At 41.3% G+C, this 15059-nt stretch overlaps 1 protein-coding gene across 2 annotated transcripts in view; it reads right to left on the minus strand.

Annotated features, from left to right (window-relative positions):
* The window catches only part of Thada (THADA armadillo repeat containing), a 285813-nt gene that overhangs the window by 243370 nt on the left and 27384 nt on the right, over positions 1–15059 (minus strand). For both annotated transcript variants that reach the window (XM_040738715.1, XM_040738714.1), the window contains exons 16-20: positions 10529–10683; positions 7696–7912; positions 4630–4765; positions 4213–4349; positions 1348–1506 (exon numbers count right to left, since the gene is read on the minus strand). In XM_040738715.1, coding sequence (XP_040594649.1) covers positions 1348–1506; positions 4213–4349; positions 4630–4765; positions 7696–7912; positions 10529–10683 — 804 coding nt within the window. The remainder of the gene's footprint in view (positions 1–1347; positions 1507–4212; positions 4350–4629; positions 4766–7695; positions 7913–10528; positions 10684–15059) is intronic.

Consider the following 15059-nt stretch of genomic DNA (forward strand, 5'->3'; position numbering starts at 1 on the left):
TTCCCTGGCACTAGAGGCACAGACAGCTGTGAGCTAGTATGTAGGTTCTGGAAGCACTGGGATCCTTCAAAGGAACAGACAGTGCATTTAACTGCTAAGCTCTCTCTCTAGCCCCAAGATAAAACTTTTAAAATCAATAGAAAATACCAATTATCTTTCTAAATAAATCACATAGCAAATAAACTAAATGTCCTACTTATTTTCTTATCCAAGTTTTAAGTGTATTTTAGTACTGACATAAAAAACATCCTATTAAGGTAAAAAGGAAGCTAACGAAACCATTTATTCTACCTGGTTTCTAAAGGGAAAGCTTCCTAAGCTAAAAGAACAAATGCACTTACACATAAATACACAGCATGGGTATATACAAAACAGGAGCTGGGTAGAACTAAGGAGGAAATGGAACATGGCTTTACTCTGCCTTAAATTTATATTTCACTATTACAGTGAAAGCCTAGTTTGGTAATTTTAAAAATACAATTGCAAAGAGAATTTTATTGCAAGTCAGTAACTCCACCTAGTGGAGAACAATAGCCACAGGGTAAATCACTAAGAACTTCCTGTGATAACTTTTTCAGTAACACCTGACAGAGCAAGCCATGCAGACTGGAATTCTGGTGACTTGGTGTAAGACAGAAGCTCACATTCTGCTCGGTAGTAAGATTTCCTTTAAAAGGATGCTGACCCCAAGAGCTCCCACAGTAGCCACCAGAAATTGTGCATCTGGGAGAAGGTGAGGCTGCCACACCAGATCCACCATCATGTGGCCCTGCTCTTCCCAGCTGGGCTGTTAAATAGTTTTATCCTCAAAAGCTTTGTGTTGTAGCATTGTCTGCTGAACTAAGGCACACCACTTTCTGATAAAGCTCTTACAAAGTCATTCCAAAACCCAAATTAGGAAGAACAATCTTTGCTTTCCAGACATGCTCTGCGAATCTTTTATTATGTCTAAAGGGCATTCCGTGGCTGGAAAGATGGCTCAGCAATTAAGAGTGTGGACTGCTCTTACAGCACCCAAGTTGGGTCTAGCATTCACATCAGACAACTCACAACCACCTGTAACTTCAGCTCCAGGAGCATCTAACACCTCTGGCTCCACAAACACCTGTACTTAGGAATACACACACACACACACACACACACACACTTAAAAAATTTTTAAAAAGACAGTCTACATATTTTACATTATTGAGCTACTTGTGGTCAATGTACAGTGGTATAGGCTTGTTGGTACAACACTTGTCTAGCATGCTGTACAAGGATTTGAGTTCAAGTCCCAGAAACACACACAAAACAAAAGACAACACAACACCCCCCTGACCACAATATCAATTTCATGTATCTTACCTTTGATTTCTGCAGGGCTATCAATATTTGACACACTGGCACTCAAATCCTCCAAATCAAAGCTATCGCGTTCTTTCAGTATTTTGGCTTGGTTGAAGTAAGCGTTAGTGTCCCGTGGCTGAATCTCATTGAGAATGACCTGCAGGCGGCTTGCTGACTCTGAAGAAAAGGTAAGCATGAATGGACGCCAAGCTCCACGCGTACAGATTTCTCTGAACGAACTCAGTCCTGTAGTTTCCAACAGCGGCAACCCCTGTGCTCACAGGATGACTAATATAAAGTTACTTCCATAGGGTCTTCATGAATTTAAAGTGTGCACTTAAGCTAAGACAGTTTAGGCTGAAGGCACGACAAATCACAGTTCAAACATCCACAGTTACAGACTGTGACCGCTGTTTGCCTTAGAGTTACAGGGCTCAATCATGTGAAAGAAGTACAGTAAAGTTTGCTTCCCTAGCCTACAATGTAAGTTATCAGTATTGAAAGATAAAAATGTGTGGCAACAGCTAAAAAAATCAACACCACACAATCTTTTGTAACATAGACATATAAAATTCCATATTTGGGGCTGGAGAGACGGCTCAGCAGATAAGAGCACTGGCTGCTCTTGCAGGGGACCTGGGTTCAATTCCCAGCATCCACATGACAGATAACAGCTGTTGCAGCCCGGGTTCCAGGAGATCTGATACCTTTACACCAATACACCAATAAAGTTAAATAAATTGTTTTTAAAAGTTCTGTATTTGGTTTAGAAAAGCAGAAGATATGCCCTTCTCAGCATGATGTACACGGGCAATGTTTCGTGAAGCATCTTTTAGTAGGCTACAGGAAGGCAGCCCTTTGTTCACTGTGAGTCTCCAGTGCCTAGAATAATCCCGGCTCAATACAGATGTTCAGGGAATTGAGCGGAATGAATGGGATAATGGATGGATAGTAAGAAGATACCTAAGCTCTAATTTTTAAGAAGTACCAACATGTTGGGCCCCAGCCCCATGGGGTCTCTGTGAGTTGCTGGTCAGCCTACAAGGGCAACTTGTTTTCCAGTCCAAGTGCTTTCTGTTTTCTAGTTCTGGCTTACTGCCCTGGCCTTGATCCTCTGACATCAACATCTAGCAGGAGGAAAACAACGATCTCTTCTACCTGGGGTTTTTCCACTGTGCTGTAAACCTGTATATAAAGCTCCTCCCTCTTACAAGAGGGAGACCTCTTAGCACTTGCAATGAAGACACACACACACACACACACACACACACACACACACACACACACACACACACACACACTCTCCTGGCAATAAAGGCAACAATGCATTCTCTTAGTACAAACAGTTTGTACGTCTAGTCTCTCTTTTCCTGATACCTCGGACCTAGCTTGTGGTGCAGGCGCCACACCAACAGATAACCAATTTTAACAGTCAGGAAAAAAAAAAATAACACTACCCCCCACCCCCAAAAGCCATGAGAAAAGCAAAGAAAAAAAAGAAACTATCCAGAACAAAATTTTAGGAATCCTACCCATCTAACTATGGCTCTCAGGGCAGACCTTTTTCAAGGAGGTTCAGAGTATATAGCCTATAAAACATGAAGAAGCAGAAACAAACAAACATAAAGACCAAGGGGGTTGTGGGAGGCAGAACTCAGGAAAAGTCTATGAGGTAAAAAACAGTATCTAAGACCAACCTTTTTAAATTTAAAATCTTTTTTATTCTTCTAAAATTTTCTCATATTCTTTCCCCTCTCCCATATCTGCCCAGCTCCTCCTGCCTACTCTTAAATAATAACAGGAAAACCTCTTACACATACTCTACAAGATCTGCCTACATTAGACAACCAAAACAGTCAAGATTGCTCATTCAGAATCTACCAGTAGTTGCCTGAGCCAAATATTAGCAAGATGTACTATCTAAGTAAGAAAACTTACGTCTCAAAATTCGGTATTTAGAATAGCATGAGTTGAAATAATGAGCTGTCTTAGTACCACCAATCTTCACTAATTTTCACCACAGGCAGGAATGCACTGGCACCTTTCCTGTAAAGTGAGTTCCATGAAGGAAAGCTCCTCGGGAAAAGAACAGTAGGCGGCAGGCTGGACAGCAAGCAGAGGCCAAACCATGACAGGACACAATTGGCGAGCACTAAAGTATCAAAGTGGGACTCAACAAAAGGCTAGGCTATGTGCCATTCAAATGACAAATCACATGACTAGGAAAAGTAATTTGAACTTTATTAAAAGGAAATGGAAGAAGGTAAGTAAGACTCAGGGAAATCCATAGGGAAGGACCCAGAATAACCTAAGAAAACAGAAAATGACCTGGAGAGGAGAGAAGATGCAGAGAAAACGGAAGGAGATCTAGCAGTTTTTAAGGGCAATGCTGAAAGCAAAGGGAAATGCACTGGATATGAGAAGGAGACTGCTGAGCAGCCCTGAACCCCTAACTTGCATGCAGATCCACGGTGGGAACAGATGCAAAGAGGCAGGGATAACGGAAAAGCAGACAAAGTTCTGAGATCAACTCCGGAACTAACGATGTATATAATTTTATACATAGTTTGACCATATCCCCTTACGTTCCCTCTCTTGTCCTCACTCCCACTAATCCCCTTCTCTGTCCCAACTGCCCCCCCTCTTCTACTTCCATGCCCTCCTCTTTATCTACAGGAACAGAGGACCTTACCAGTGACTATGACATTGTGTACAATGTCTCTCCTGTGGGGGGAGGCTACTTTTCAATAGTTAAAGTATTACTAAAAACATCAGACAAATCATGACAAGAAAGGACTTTTCTCTGTAAGTTTAGCTTTTCTGCCTCTCCATAGGAATAATGAGATAGAGACGGAGACAATGGCACTGGCGTTGCCTGCTGACCTGAGTCTGTGTCCATAGGGATGAGGCCTTCAGGGGAGGAGCTCTGGATGACAGGAGACACCACAGCAGAAAGCCTGTAGGACAGCAGCAGAAGGTCCTCCACCACTCGCCTCCACTCACTCACCAACCGCAGGTCACTGCAACAAACACAGCAGAGATGTTACACTAAAAGGCAAAAAACGCAGTTTAGAAATGAAATTAACACAAAAAAGGAGCTGAAAGAATCTGTGGCTTGAAACTGTGTGATATATGAAATATTAGGGATTTAAAAATATACATACATGGGTGGCTAATTAAATCTCACTTTCAATTCTTTTTAAGACACCATAATGTTCCTTTCCCAAGGCACACTCCAGTAAGACGCTAGATGCCGACATAAGTGTGTTTCTGAAACAAGATAGCTGTGGGTATTCTTACTTGAGAGGCAACTTCTGAAAAGCTCTTGTTATACAGTGGACTCTCCCATACATTGGAAATGAGGATGCAGCCTGAAGCAGAGAGTCCTCAGCCTGAGATATTTCATCCTCAAGATTTTCCATTAAGCATTTAATAACTAGAAAAAAGCAAACAGAAACAATAGCCTTGGTTATAAAACACATTTATAATTTATTTATAGAAAACAAGCACACCCAGCTCAACTAATAGGGCAGTGGTTCTCAACCTTCCCAACGTGTGACCCTTTAATACAGTTCCTCATGTTGTGGTGACTCCAACCGTAAGATCATTTGGTTGCTACTTCATAACTGTAACTTTGCTACTATTATGAATCATAAGTAATATCTGTGTTTTCCAATGATCTTGGGCGACCCCTGTGAAAGGGTCATTAGACCCCCCAGAGGGGTTGCAGCCCACAGGTTAAGAACCACTGTACTAGGGGCTTTCTGAGAGCATACACATGTATACACGTGCATACGTGCAGGCAGAAGCCAGAGGTCAATGCTGGATACTTTCCCTGATCACTCTCCACCTTGTTTTCTGAAGAAGGATCTGTCACTGAACCTATGGGTCACTGACTCAGCGAGGCTGGCTGGCTGGCTGGCTTTGGCAAGCTCCCTATCTCTGCCACCCCAGGCTGGAAAGACAGATGCTCATAGCCACACCTGGCTTTTTATGATACCAACTCAAAGATCGCCATGTGCCCACAACAAGCACTCTACCAACTGAGTCATCACACCAGTCCCTACATCAGAGGTTTCGAATCAAAGATTTTCAGGAGTAGCTGGACAGTGGTGGTACACTCCTTTAATCCCAGCACTCGGGAGACAGAGGCAGGCGGATCTCTGTGAGTTTGAGGCCAGCCTGGTCTACAGAGTGAGTTCTAGGATAGTCAGAGCTGTTATACAGAAAAACCCTGTCTCAAAAAAAGATTGTTCAAGGGTATCAAAACCTGTTATTAATTTCTAGTTAAGACACTGTTAAAGAATGGAATGCATTCACTTAATTGCCAGTCTTAATGATGACATTCACTCAGAACCAAAACTTTTAGATACCTGGGTATCAAGCTGCAGGACCATGTAGCATGGACTATTTGGCCAAAGATAATAGTTAGTAACAGTGTAATTAAGATACAATTCAGACGCCATGCAAGTCATACATTTCAAGTGTATGAGTTGGGTCAATAAGATGGTTCCATGCCTAAAGGAACTTTCAGTCAAACCTGATGACCCGAGTTACATCTCCAGATCCCATGTGGCGGGAGAAGAGAATTGGCTCCCCAAGTTGTCCTCTGACATCCACAGTGTTGCACGTGCATGCACACACACACACAAATGCAATAAAAATTAAGAGTGTACAAGTCAACTTTTCTATTGTCAGATATATGCAAACATAAGCATCATTCTAGAACATATTTACTTCCCACTGGCACACACACACAAAACTTAAACAAAAACCTGTACTCAGAAGCAACAGTCACTTGTCTCATGGCAGCTCTACCCTTGCTCTGTGCTGGGTAACCACTGACTTATTTTGTCCCAACAGACTTGTCTATTCTTAGCCAGGTGTGGCATATATACTTGTCTGTAATCCTAGAACTTGGGAAGCTGAGGTGGGGAGATCAGGAGTTCAGGACCAGCCTGCCTACATAGCAAGGTAGAGGTCAGTCTGGGCTATATAACCTGTCTCAATAAAACAAAAAGAAAATGAATTCTAGACAGTTTCTATTCTAGTCATATTATTCTAGACAGATTATAAATAGAATAAAATAATGCGTGACTGGCTCTGAGCACTTGTCATAATGTTTTCAAAGTTCATCAAAGCTGTATCAGTAGTTCATTCTTTCATATGGATGGAGCCCACCATACAGGCATAACACATTTTTACTTATCCATACAGCAGCTGAAGTGCATACAGCTGACTTCCACTTTCAGGCAAGTATGAATAATGCTGCTGTGAATATTCTTGTACAGTTCTTGTCTGGGCTTATGCTTGTATTTCTCTGGGTATTTATAAGCTGAATGTGTGCACGCCCTCAGCCCTAGCAGTACATATTCAACAACATTTATAATTTGGATGCTTCTATCTAACCATCCCACTTAGAATGAAGTCTTTCCTCTCTGTGATTTTGGTTGCCATTTCCCTTCAGCCTAATGGCACTGAGTGTTGCTTCCAGCCCTTGCTGTTCGCCTGCCAAGCATGCATAAAGTCCCGGGCTCAGGTACTGCACTGCATAACCGGGTAAGGAACAGCAAGTTCAGGCCGACGTAGGCTACATGAGGTCCGGGGGGGGGGGGGGGAGTGCAGGAAGTAGGGGAGGGAGGCTGGAGAGTTGGCTCAGTGCTACACAAGCTTGAAGCTCTCAGCTGGAATCACCAGCACTGATATAAAAGTTGGCACGTTGGCTCACATATGCAACCCCATTGGAGGGGTGGGATGCAGAGACAGGCAGAATCTGCAGGAGCACTTGCCAGGCAGTCTCGCAGAAATGGCAAGCTCCAGGTTAAATGAAGAGGCTCTGTCTCAAAAGTTAAGGTGAAGGCTGGAGAGAGAACCCAACATCAGCGTAGCTCTGCTGTGTAAACACATGAGGATGACTTGTCTGTAGTCATAGTAGAAACTACCATGAGAAAAGTGCGCTGTGAGTGGAGAAAGAAAAGATGCCTTTTTAAAAGGTGTCCATTAATGTACATTTGTGTATCTTATTATTTAGTGTATGTCTTCTGTTTAGAAATAGGTGGGTGTGGTGGTGCACACCTTTAATCTCAGCACTGGGGAGACAGAGGCCCCAGCCTGGTCTACACAGCTAGTTCCAGTTAAGGCTGTTACACAGAGAATTCCTGTCTCAAAAGGCAAAACAAAAACAAACAAAAAATAGGTGTTAAAGATGAGTAAACTACTAATTTTCATAAATAACACTTGTGTTCTTCTGTGTTTGCAAACTCTTAAGAACAAGTAAATCCTGAACCACTGGGTACTCTGGCCAAAAAGAAATTAAAATCAGGGGTTTGGAAAGTGACAAGGAAAACCCACTTTCTCAATACAAACCCACTAGCGTGTTCCTTTCCAGCACAGCCGCCTTCTCTGCAGCCCCATGTGCCCTGCGTGTGAGCTGCTGCACTTGGCAGGCAGACAGGGAGGCCGGCAGAGCATCCTGCCATATCAGCAAGTTCAGCAGGTAGGAGGCGGTCACACAGTCATATGGCTTCGTACTGGTGCTGAGCTCCAACGCTGCCTCGAACAGGCCTTGCAGCTTCTCAGCATCCTGGAGAAGAGCAGAGGGGAACTTCAAGGAACATTGTTTTAAGTTCATGGCCACCATCCAGCTGTGGCTCAGTATGAACACTAATGACCATGGACTGCTCTTTTCCATGAACATAGGCTACTTTTGGTATAGTGGTCATTAATCACTTCAGAGATGAAGACCTTGAATGTAATTTCAACTGGGAAACTGAATCGGCAAACAGAAGCTTCTTCCCTGGAGTTTTGGTTTACGCCCCTAAGTCAGAACACCTTCATTATGTCTACTCAGAGCACAAGTTGCATTTAGCTTTGTTTGTCTCAGTTTATGCTTTCACTGAACACTACATTCCTGTCCTTTCCCCTAACCTGGTTGCTTGAATGACAGAGACAACAAAGGCTCCTCACGGAGGAGAAAGGACCAGAGCAGCCTCAGAGATAAGGCATCCAAACTCCTACAACTGTGCCACTCCACAAACAAGAGAAAGGCACTGAGTGACAGGGGGAGACATGGATCCCTTTCCAATCCACAGCTGACAGCCACATGGTCACCACTCTGGACTTCAGGGCTTGGTTGCTCAGGAATATGATGATTCTTTTTGGATTGTTCCATAACTATCTACATGAGGGGTTAGAAACTCATTGTGGATTTGACATTTAATGATGCCTAACAATTTCAAAACAGGAGACAGCAAATGCACTGATTTGAATGTCAGTTTATTTCTATCTAAATTCTTTTCTATTTGACCTTTTAATTTCCTATAACCTACAAAAATACTTTTAACTAGTTAGATCAAAATATTAACACAAGGGGCCCTAGAGATGGCTCAGTGTCTAACCCTGAGTCAGACCTGACACCCACTTGATGGGAGAAGAGAAACAGCTTCTGCAAGCTGTCCTCCCTCTCACCTATGCACACACTCCAGTGGCACATACGAACAAAACCTTAAAACATGAATGCGCCGAAAAGATGTAGGGTTCATAGCCCCACAGAAAGGTGGGTAGTAAACCAGATGAGTATTAAGGACATATATCAGAAAGACATGCCATCATGAACAGGTGTTACACACAGGGTACCAGAGAGGTTAAGCTAGTACGCAACGAATACTTAAATGTTAACTTATAATGTTCAAAGAAATGACATTCTACATAGGATACATATGTTCTAATATGGAAAAACATAAACAATATTTTCAAAACTTTCTTTAGATAGATTCTTGTATTTAAATTGCATTTCTTTATTTGGGGGCAGGGACATGAAAGGGATTTGCACGTGCTATGATGTTCAGGTAGAGGTCAGAGGACAACTAGAACTGTTACCCTCCCTCTGCCAAAACCAGATCACAAGCACCTATACCTACCATCTTGCCTGTCCTAGTATAAAATCTTAAATATTTATGTCCATAACCACCTTACTAACATGCAACAGGGCCAGACACTATTACAACCAAGATCCTAACTTAAACCACGTGGGGCAGACATTCTTAATCTCACAGTATCTCTATGGCAAGCACATGTTTATGGAATTAAAGAGGCAGAGGTCCTCTCAGAGCCCTTCACAGGCTCGTTCAGAACCAGTTCTTTCTATACTTTACCTTCTCACTCCAGATCCTGTCAACATTATCTGAAAGGAATGAAGCATAGGTAATCTATATGATAAAAGGCTCCATGTGACGAATGGTAAGTGCTAACAAGAGAAAAGTCAAATTTAAACTGTATAGGGCAGAAGAGTTTAACAGTGGCCAGCAAAGAACCTTCTGCTCCCTGAGGCACCTGAAGACTACAGACACAGGCAGATCCTGGGCAGCCATTCCTAACCTGGGCTCTGCAATGCTATACCAAAGACCCAGAAACAACATGGTGCTGTCTTGGCTGGCACTGCTCCTCTGAGTCCCACACCTATAAGATGATGTAAGGCTATACGGCACACCCTAAATATAACCCTTGGCCTCTGAAGAGTGCTATTGGAATGTGACAGCAAAGCCCTACAGTCGCTATGCTCCTGGTGAGCACACATCCCCAGAATAGATTACAGGGAAGAGAACAGTGCCTGCTAGGTTTCCCTGCAGACCTAACCCTACACTGTGTCTTCGCTCCTAAATCTCTGCTTCCTACCCAGAGGCAGAAAAAGCAGCCAGGAGCAGGCTGGGGCCAAGACCTTCTGCAGAGAACTGCTGCTAACCTCAAACATTCTGAGGTTTCAGTCTCGGGTTTAGCTACTGCTTATTGGAAGACCAGAAACACATTATCTACCTCATTTACACTCAGCTTCTCAGTCTACTCATCAGGGAGATTATCTTTGAAACCTCAAAATTACTGTAAGTGATATGTTTTGAGCAAATATTACAAGACCAAGAGAACTATGGAGACCACATAACTGAAATCTACCAAAAATCTTGTAAACAGCAAAACCTATTGCCTCCTACACCTCTGTTTCCATCAAAGCAGTTTTAAAAAGTATAGCTCAGTGATGTGGATTTTTACTATTTCCTAACCTTGCTAGACCAGAGACAGATAGAAACTGAAAGAAATACTCAAAAGGCCTAAGGAGGCAAAGAGCTAGGATGATTCTGATGGCTTTATCTAAGCTAAAATAAAAGCTCTACATTCACACACATTTATATAGGTAAAGTCCAAATACCTGGAACTGTCTGGCTGTTACCGATGATAGCTTCATCAGAAGGTCAAATGCTAAGGTTTTCACTTCTTCAAAAGTACTAGTAAAACATTCCATTAGTATCTGGAAGCGGCCAGCATCGATATCATGACTCAGCTGATACACTGTTTGGATGTTACCTTAACATTTTAAATAAAGGAAAATCATTTAAAGGTGAATAAAAACAAACTAACAAAAAAAAAATAACTGTCCAAAGTAATCTGGTCACATATCTATATGTGCTTCATCCACAATAAAATTTCACTCCATCCTCACACAGCATACACTATGAATGCACAACAGCATAAACTGCATCTCCTCAAATGGCAAAGTGCTACAGCTTTACAAATATGAAACACATTTTTAGGTTTGGGGGGGTTTTTGTTTTTTTTTTTTTGCTTTCTTCCATTTTTCTGTTTTTTAATTAATTTAATTTTTACATTCCAATCCCACCTCCCCCCTCTCCAAAACAAACATTTTTAAGACTTAAAAACATTATATTATTAGCTGGGCGGTGGTGGCACACACCTTTAATCCCAGCACTGGGGGGCAGAGGTGGGTGGCTCTCTGTGCGTTTGAGGCCAGCCAGGTCTACAGAGTGAGTTCCAGGACAGACTCCAAAACTACACAGAGAAACCTTGTCTTGAAAAAAAATAAAAATAAATAAATAAACAATTTTATTCTCTTTCAAAAGGTATGAAGATCTCTCAGATACTCTTAAAATAAAAATGAACAAATTAATTTAGGAACACGTTTTTAAAATCTCCAAGGTGCTAGGAAGATGGCTCAGTAGTTAAGAGCACTTGCTGCTTTTGTAGAAGACCCAGATTTGGTTCCCAGCACACACTTGGGATCTCACAGCCATCTATAGAGTTCCAGGGAACCCAATGCCATCTTCTGGCCTTGGTGGGCACCAGAAAGACAGAAGATGTACATATACACATGCAGGTAAACATTCATGTAGATATGATAAAAATAAATCCTTCAAAGATCTAAAATCTTAGAGACAGCTGACACAGAATGACGAGCATGACACATCCCAAATTCCTGGGATAAACTTCACATGGTTGGAGTGTAAATTTTTTTGTTTGTTTTTAAGACAGGGTTTCTCTGTGTAACAGGCCAGCCTATTCTGGAACTTGATTTGTAGATCAGGCTGGCCTTGAACTTACAAAGATCCACCTGCCTCTGTTTCCCAAGTGCTGGGATTAGAGGTGTGCACCACCACTGCCTGGCTGCACACATTTTTTAAGTCATTTTTTTTTATTTTATGTATATGAGTGTTTTGCCTACATATGTGTATGTGTACCACCAATGTTCCTAGTGCCCACAGAATTCAAGAGAGCAAGATTCCCCGGAACTAGAATTATGGATGGTTTTGAGTTTCCATGTGGGTATAGAACCTGGGTCTTCTACAAGATCAGGAAATACTCTTAACCATCTTAACCATCTCTCCAGCCCTGTGTGCTGGATTACGAGCAAGTCACAGCCTCATGGAAACAGATAGATTAATAGAAATGGGTTACTAATCAATACAGAGCTAGCCAGTAAGAAGCCTAAGCCATCTGCCAAACATTTATACTTAAGGTAAGTCTTTGTGTGATTATTTGGGGCAAAGAAGCTATGGGACCAGGAAGGACAGAAACCTTCATCTTCAAATGGCGCCACCAACTTCAAGCATGAATTTCCATGTAAAACCTCATAAAAGCTTTAAAAGGGGTTTAAAAAAAAAGAACAAAGTCAAGCACGGCTTCTTGGTAGCAGCATTTTCTCCAGTGGGCTCTGTTTGCTAGAGACAAGCAGAGGCTCACAGCTCCTTTAAGAGAAGCTTCCTAACTCAGTGACAGCAGAAAAAACAAAACAAAACAAAACAAAACAAAAAAAAAACCCGGCTTTTAAGAGGCTCTGCTACCAAAGGATTAAATGGTGTTTATGAGCATCCAGCAGCATGCTGCTTGAAGGTGGCATAGACTGAGGCGGTGAACACAGCTCCCAGTGCTGTGTTCCATGTTGGAAAGCCAACAGCTGAAATGTCTGCTTTAATTTTAGCCATGTTGTTTAGCTGATAAGGCTCATGTGGTCAGAAAAAGATAGAGATACACAGTAAAGACAGAATCAGATGAAAAAAAAAAACCTCTAAAGGGTTTACAGTGTGTTTGGAGAGAAAAGAAAAAGGATAAAGTCCTTAAAAAAGAAAGAGTTCAAGGCCAGGCTGGACCGACAGCCTCCAAAACAATACAGAGAAACCCTGTCTCCTAAAACCAAAAAGAAAGAAAGAAAGAAAGAAAGAAAGAAAGAAAGAAAGAAAGAAAGAAAGAAAGAAAGAAAGAAAGAAATAGAATAGCTGGGTGTGCTGGAATCCGCCTTTAATCCGGGTAGGCAGAGGCAAGCAGATCTCTGTGATTTTAGGCCAGCCTGGTGTACAAAGTGAATTCCACGACAGGCAAAAGTTACACAGAAAAACCCTGTCTCAAAAAAACAGGAAAATAAATGTAAAAGAAATAGAGTAATAAGAAAAAGCCACGTCTACAGAGTGAGTTCCAGGACAGTCTCCAAAGCCACAAAGAAACCTTGTCTTGAAAAACCAAAAAAAAAAAGAAAAAGCCACGTAAATACAGAGTCTAAATACTGTATTTTATTAAGTTGTCTTTAAATTGTTTAATTGCTGAAGAAGCAGCAATCGCTGCTAAAAAGACATTTCATTATAAATGCTGCTAGATTAATCCAACTCATATATTTTAAATTCTAAATTTAAGTCTAAGGAAGAGATTCTTGCTTTTGTTTCCACAGAAAATGAAAATCTGTGGATTCCTTCCAGACTAATATGGTTTGATGAAGCAAGAACCCCTGAAGCAGTGGCCCAGGTGATCCAACATCCAAAACAGCTGAGACCCTGCAGCCTCACGGACCATTACAACCAAGATTTGCCCAGGTTTCTGAGTTTTCTAGGGATCCCCATGGTATTGACAGTGCCCCCAAACAGCAGGAAGCAGTTTGGAGAGAACTACACCCAAATTCCCAAATATTATTTATAAATGTTTGTTTTCATTTAAACAGTTGATTACAAATGGTTAATGAACACAATCTCCTTCTAAACAAAAAAAGGAAATATGATATAAAAATTAATACTTTGTATTGGTATGGATTTTTATTTACTGATACAAATTTAAGGTCCATTTGTTATAGGTATATTCTCCTCTTGTTTAGGTATTGTTTATACAGCTCATTTTAAAATGTATAATTAAAGCTGGGCATTGGTGGTGCACACCTTTAATCCCAGCACTCGGGAGGCAGGCGGATCTCTGTGAGTTCAATGCCAGCCTGGTCTACAGAGCGAGTTCCAGGACAGACTTCAAAACAACATAAAGAAACCCAATCTCAAAAAACCAAAAAAAAAAGTATAATTAAATACAGATTATAGATAGTCACCTATAATAATAATGTTAGTTAAGTTTTCTAGATATACAGAGATATATTTCAAATGGATATTCTTCAAATCTTTCAAAGACCTTCAGAATATGTCATTTAAAATGGTTTAGGGTTTTTCATGGCATAAACACAACTGCTCCTAGCAACACCAATTACATCAGAAAGGAGGATGGGCATCAAAGAAACTCGATATGGAGTTGATTTCCATATGGTGAGACTAGCCATTTGGGCAAGAAACTGCTCTTGCCTGGACTGTTTAACTATATGTTGTATAAGGTGGACATGCAGAACCCACGGGAAAGTGACTGCTAAATTTGCTAAAACAAGATGGGACAGTTCTGCAGGGTTCCTGCTTCATGGAAGAGTCTGCCAGACATTCTGCAGGACACAGAGAATAATGACTGATAAACTGCCAATACAGGTGGACAGGACAGTTTCAAATTTCCTGCTTCACTGAGAAGTCTGCCAGACACACTAGGCCTATGGGCTGAAGATGGATGCCCAATGTTAAAGGAACTTTGGATGACTGTCCAGGCAGTGAGATGTCTCTGTCAATTCTAGAGTTTATATGATATCCTTCTGTGGTCTTTGATTGAGTTGAAGACAAATAGTTATAGTTATGGTTTTTCTTAGTTATAATAAAAGATAAGTTACATATAAAACTTTAGACTCACAAAAACAGGATAGATAGAATATTTTCTTTAAATTCTGCCAAATTTTAATGAACTACATATAGTTCTTTCTTGGTAATTATTCTGTTATATATAATTTTACTATGTTAAAGTTAAAGCCTTTCTTTTTATTTAGACAGAAAAAAGGAGATGATAGGGGATGTCCTTCTATAAACGTATTTCTCTTAATTGGTTGATGAATAAAACACTGATTGGCCAGTAGCCAGGCAGGAAGCATAGGCAGGGCTACCAGATCAGAAGAAGGCTGGGGAGAGGAGGCAGAGAGGCCTCGAGAGAGAGGTCATGCTGCCTAAAGAGTAACATTCTGGATTTTGAGTAAGCCACAGCCTATACACAGATTAATGGAAATGGGTTAATAATTAAGACAGAGCTAGCTATAAGAAGCCTATGCCATT

Source organism: Mesocricetus auratus, unplaced genomic scaffold (assembly GCF_017639785.1).
Source record: "Mesocricetus auratus isolate SY011 unplaced genomic scaffold, BCM_Maur_2.0 Super-Scaffold_100676, whole genome shotgun sequence".
Lineage (NCBI taxonomy): Eukaryota > Metazoa > Chordata > Mammalia > Rodentia > Cricetidae > Mesocricetus > Mesocricetus auratus.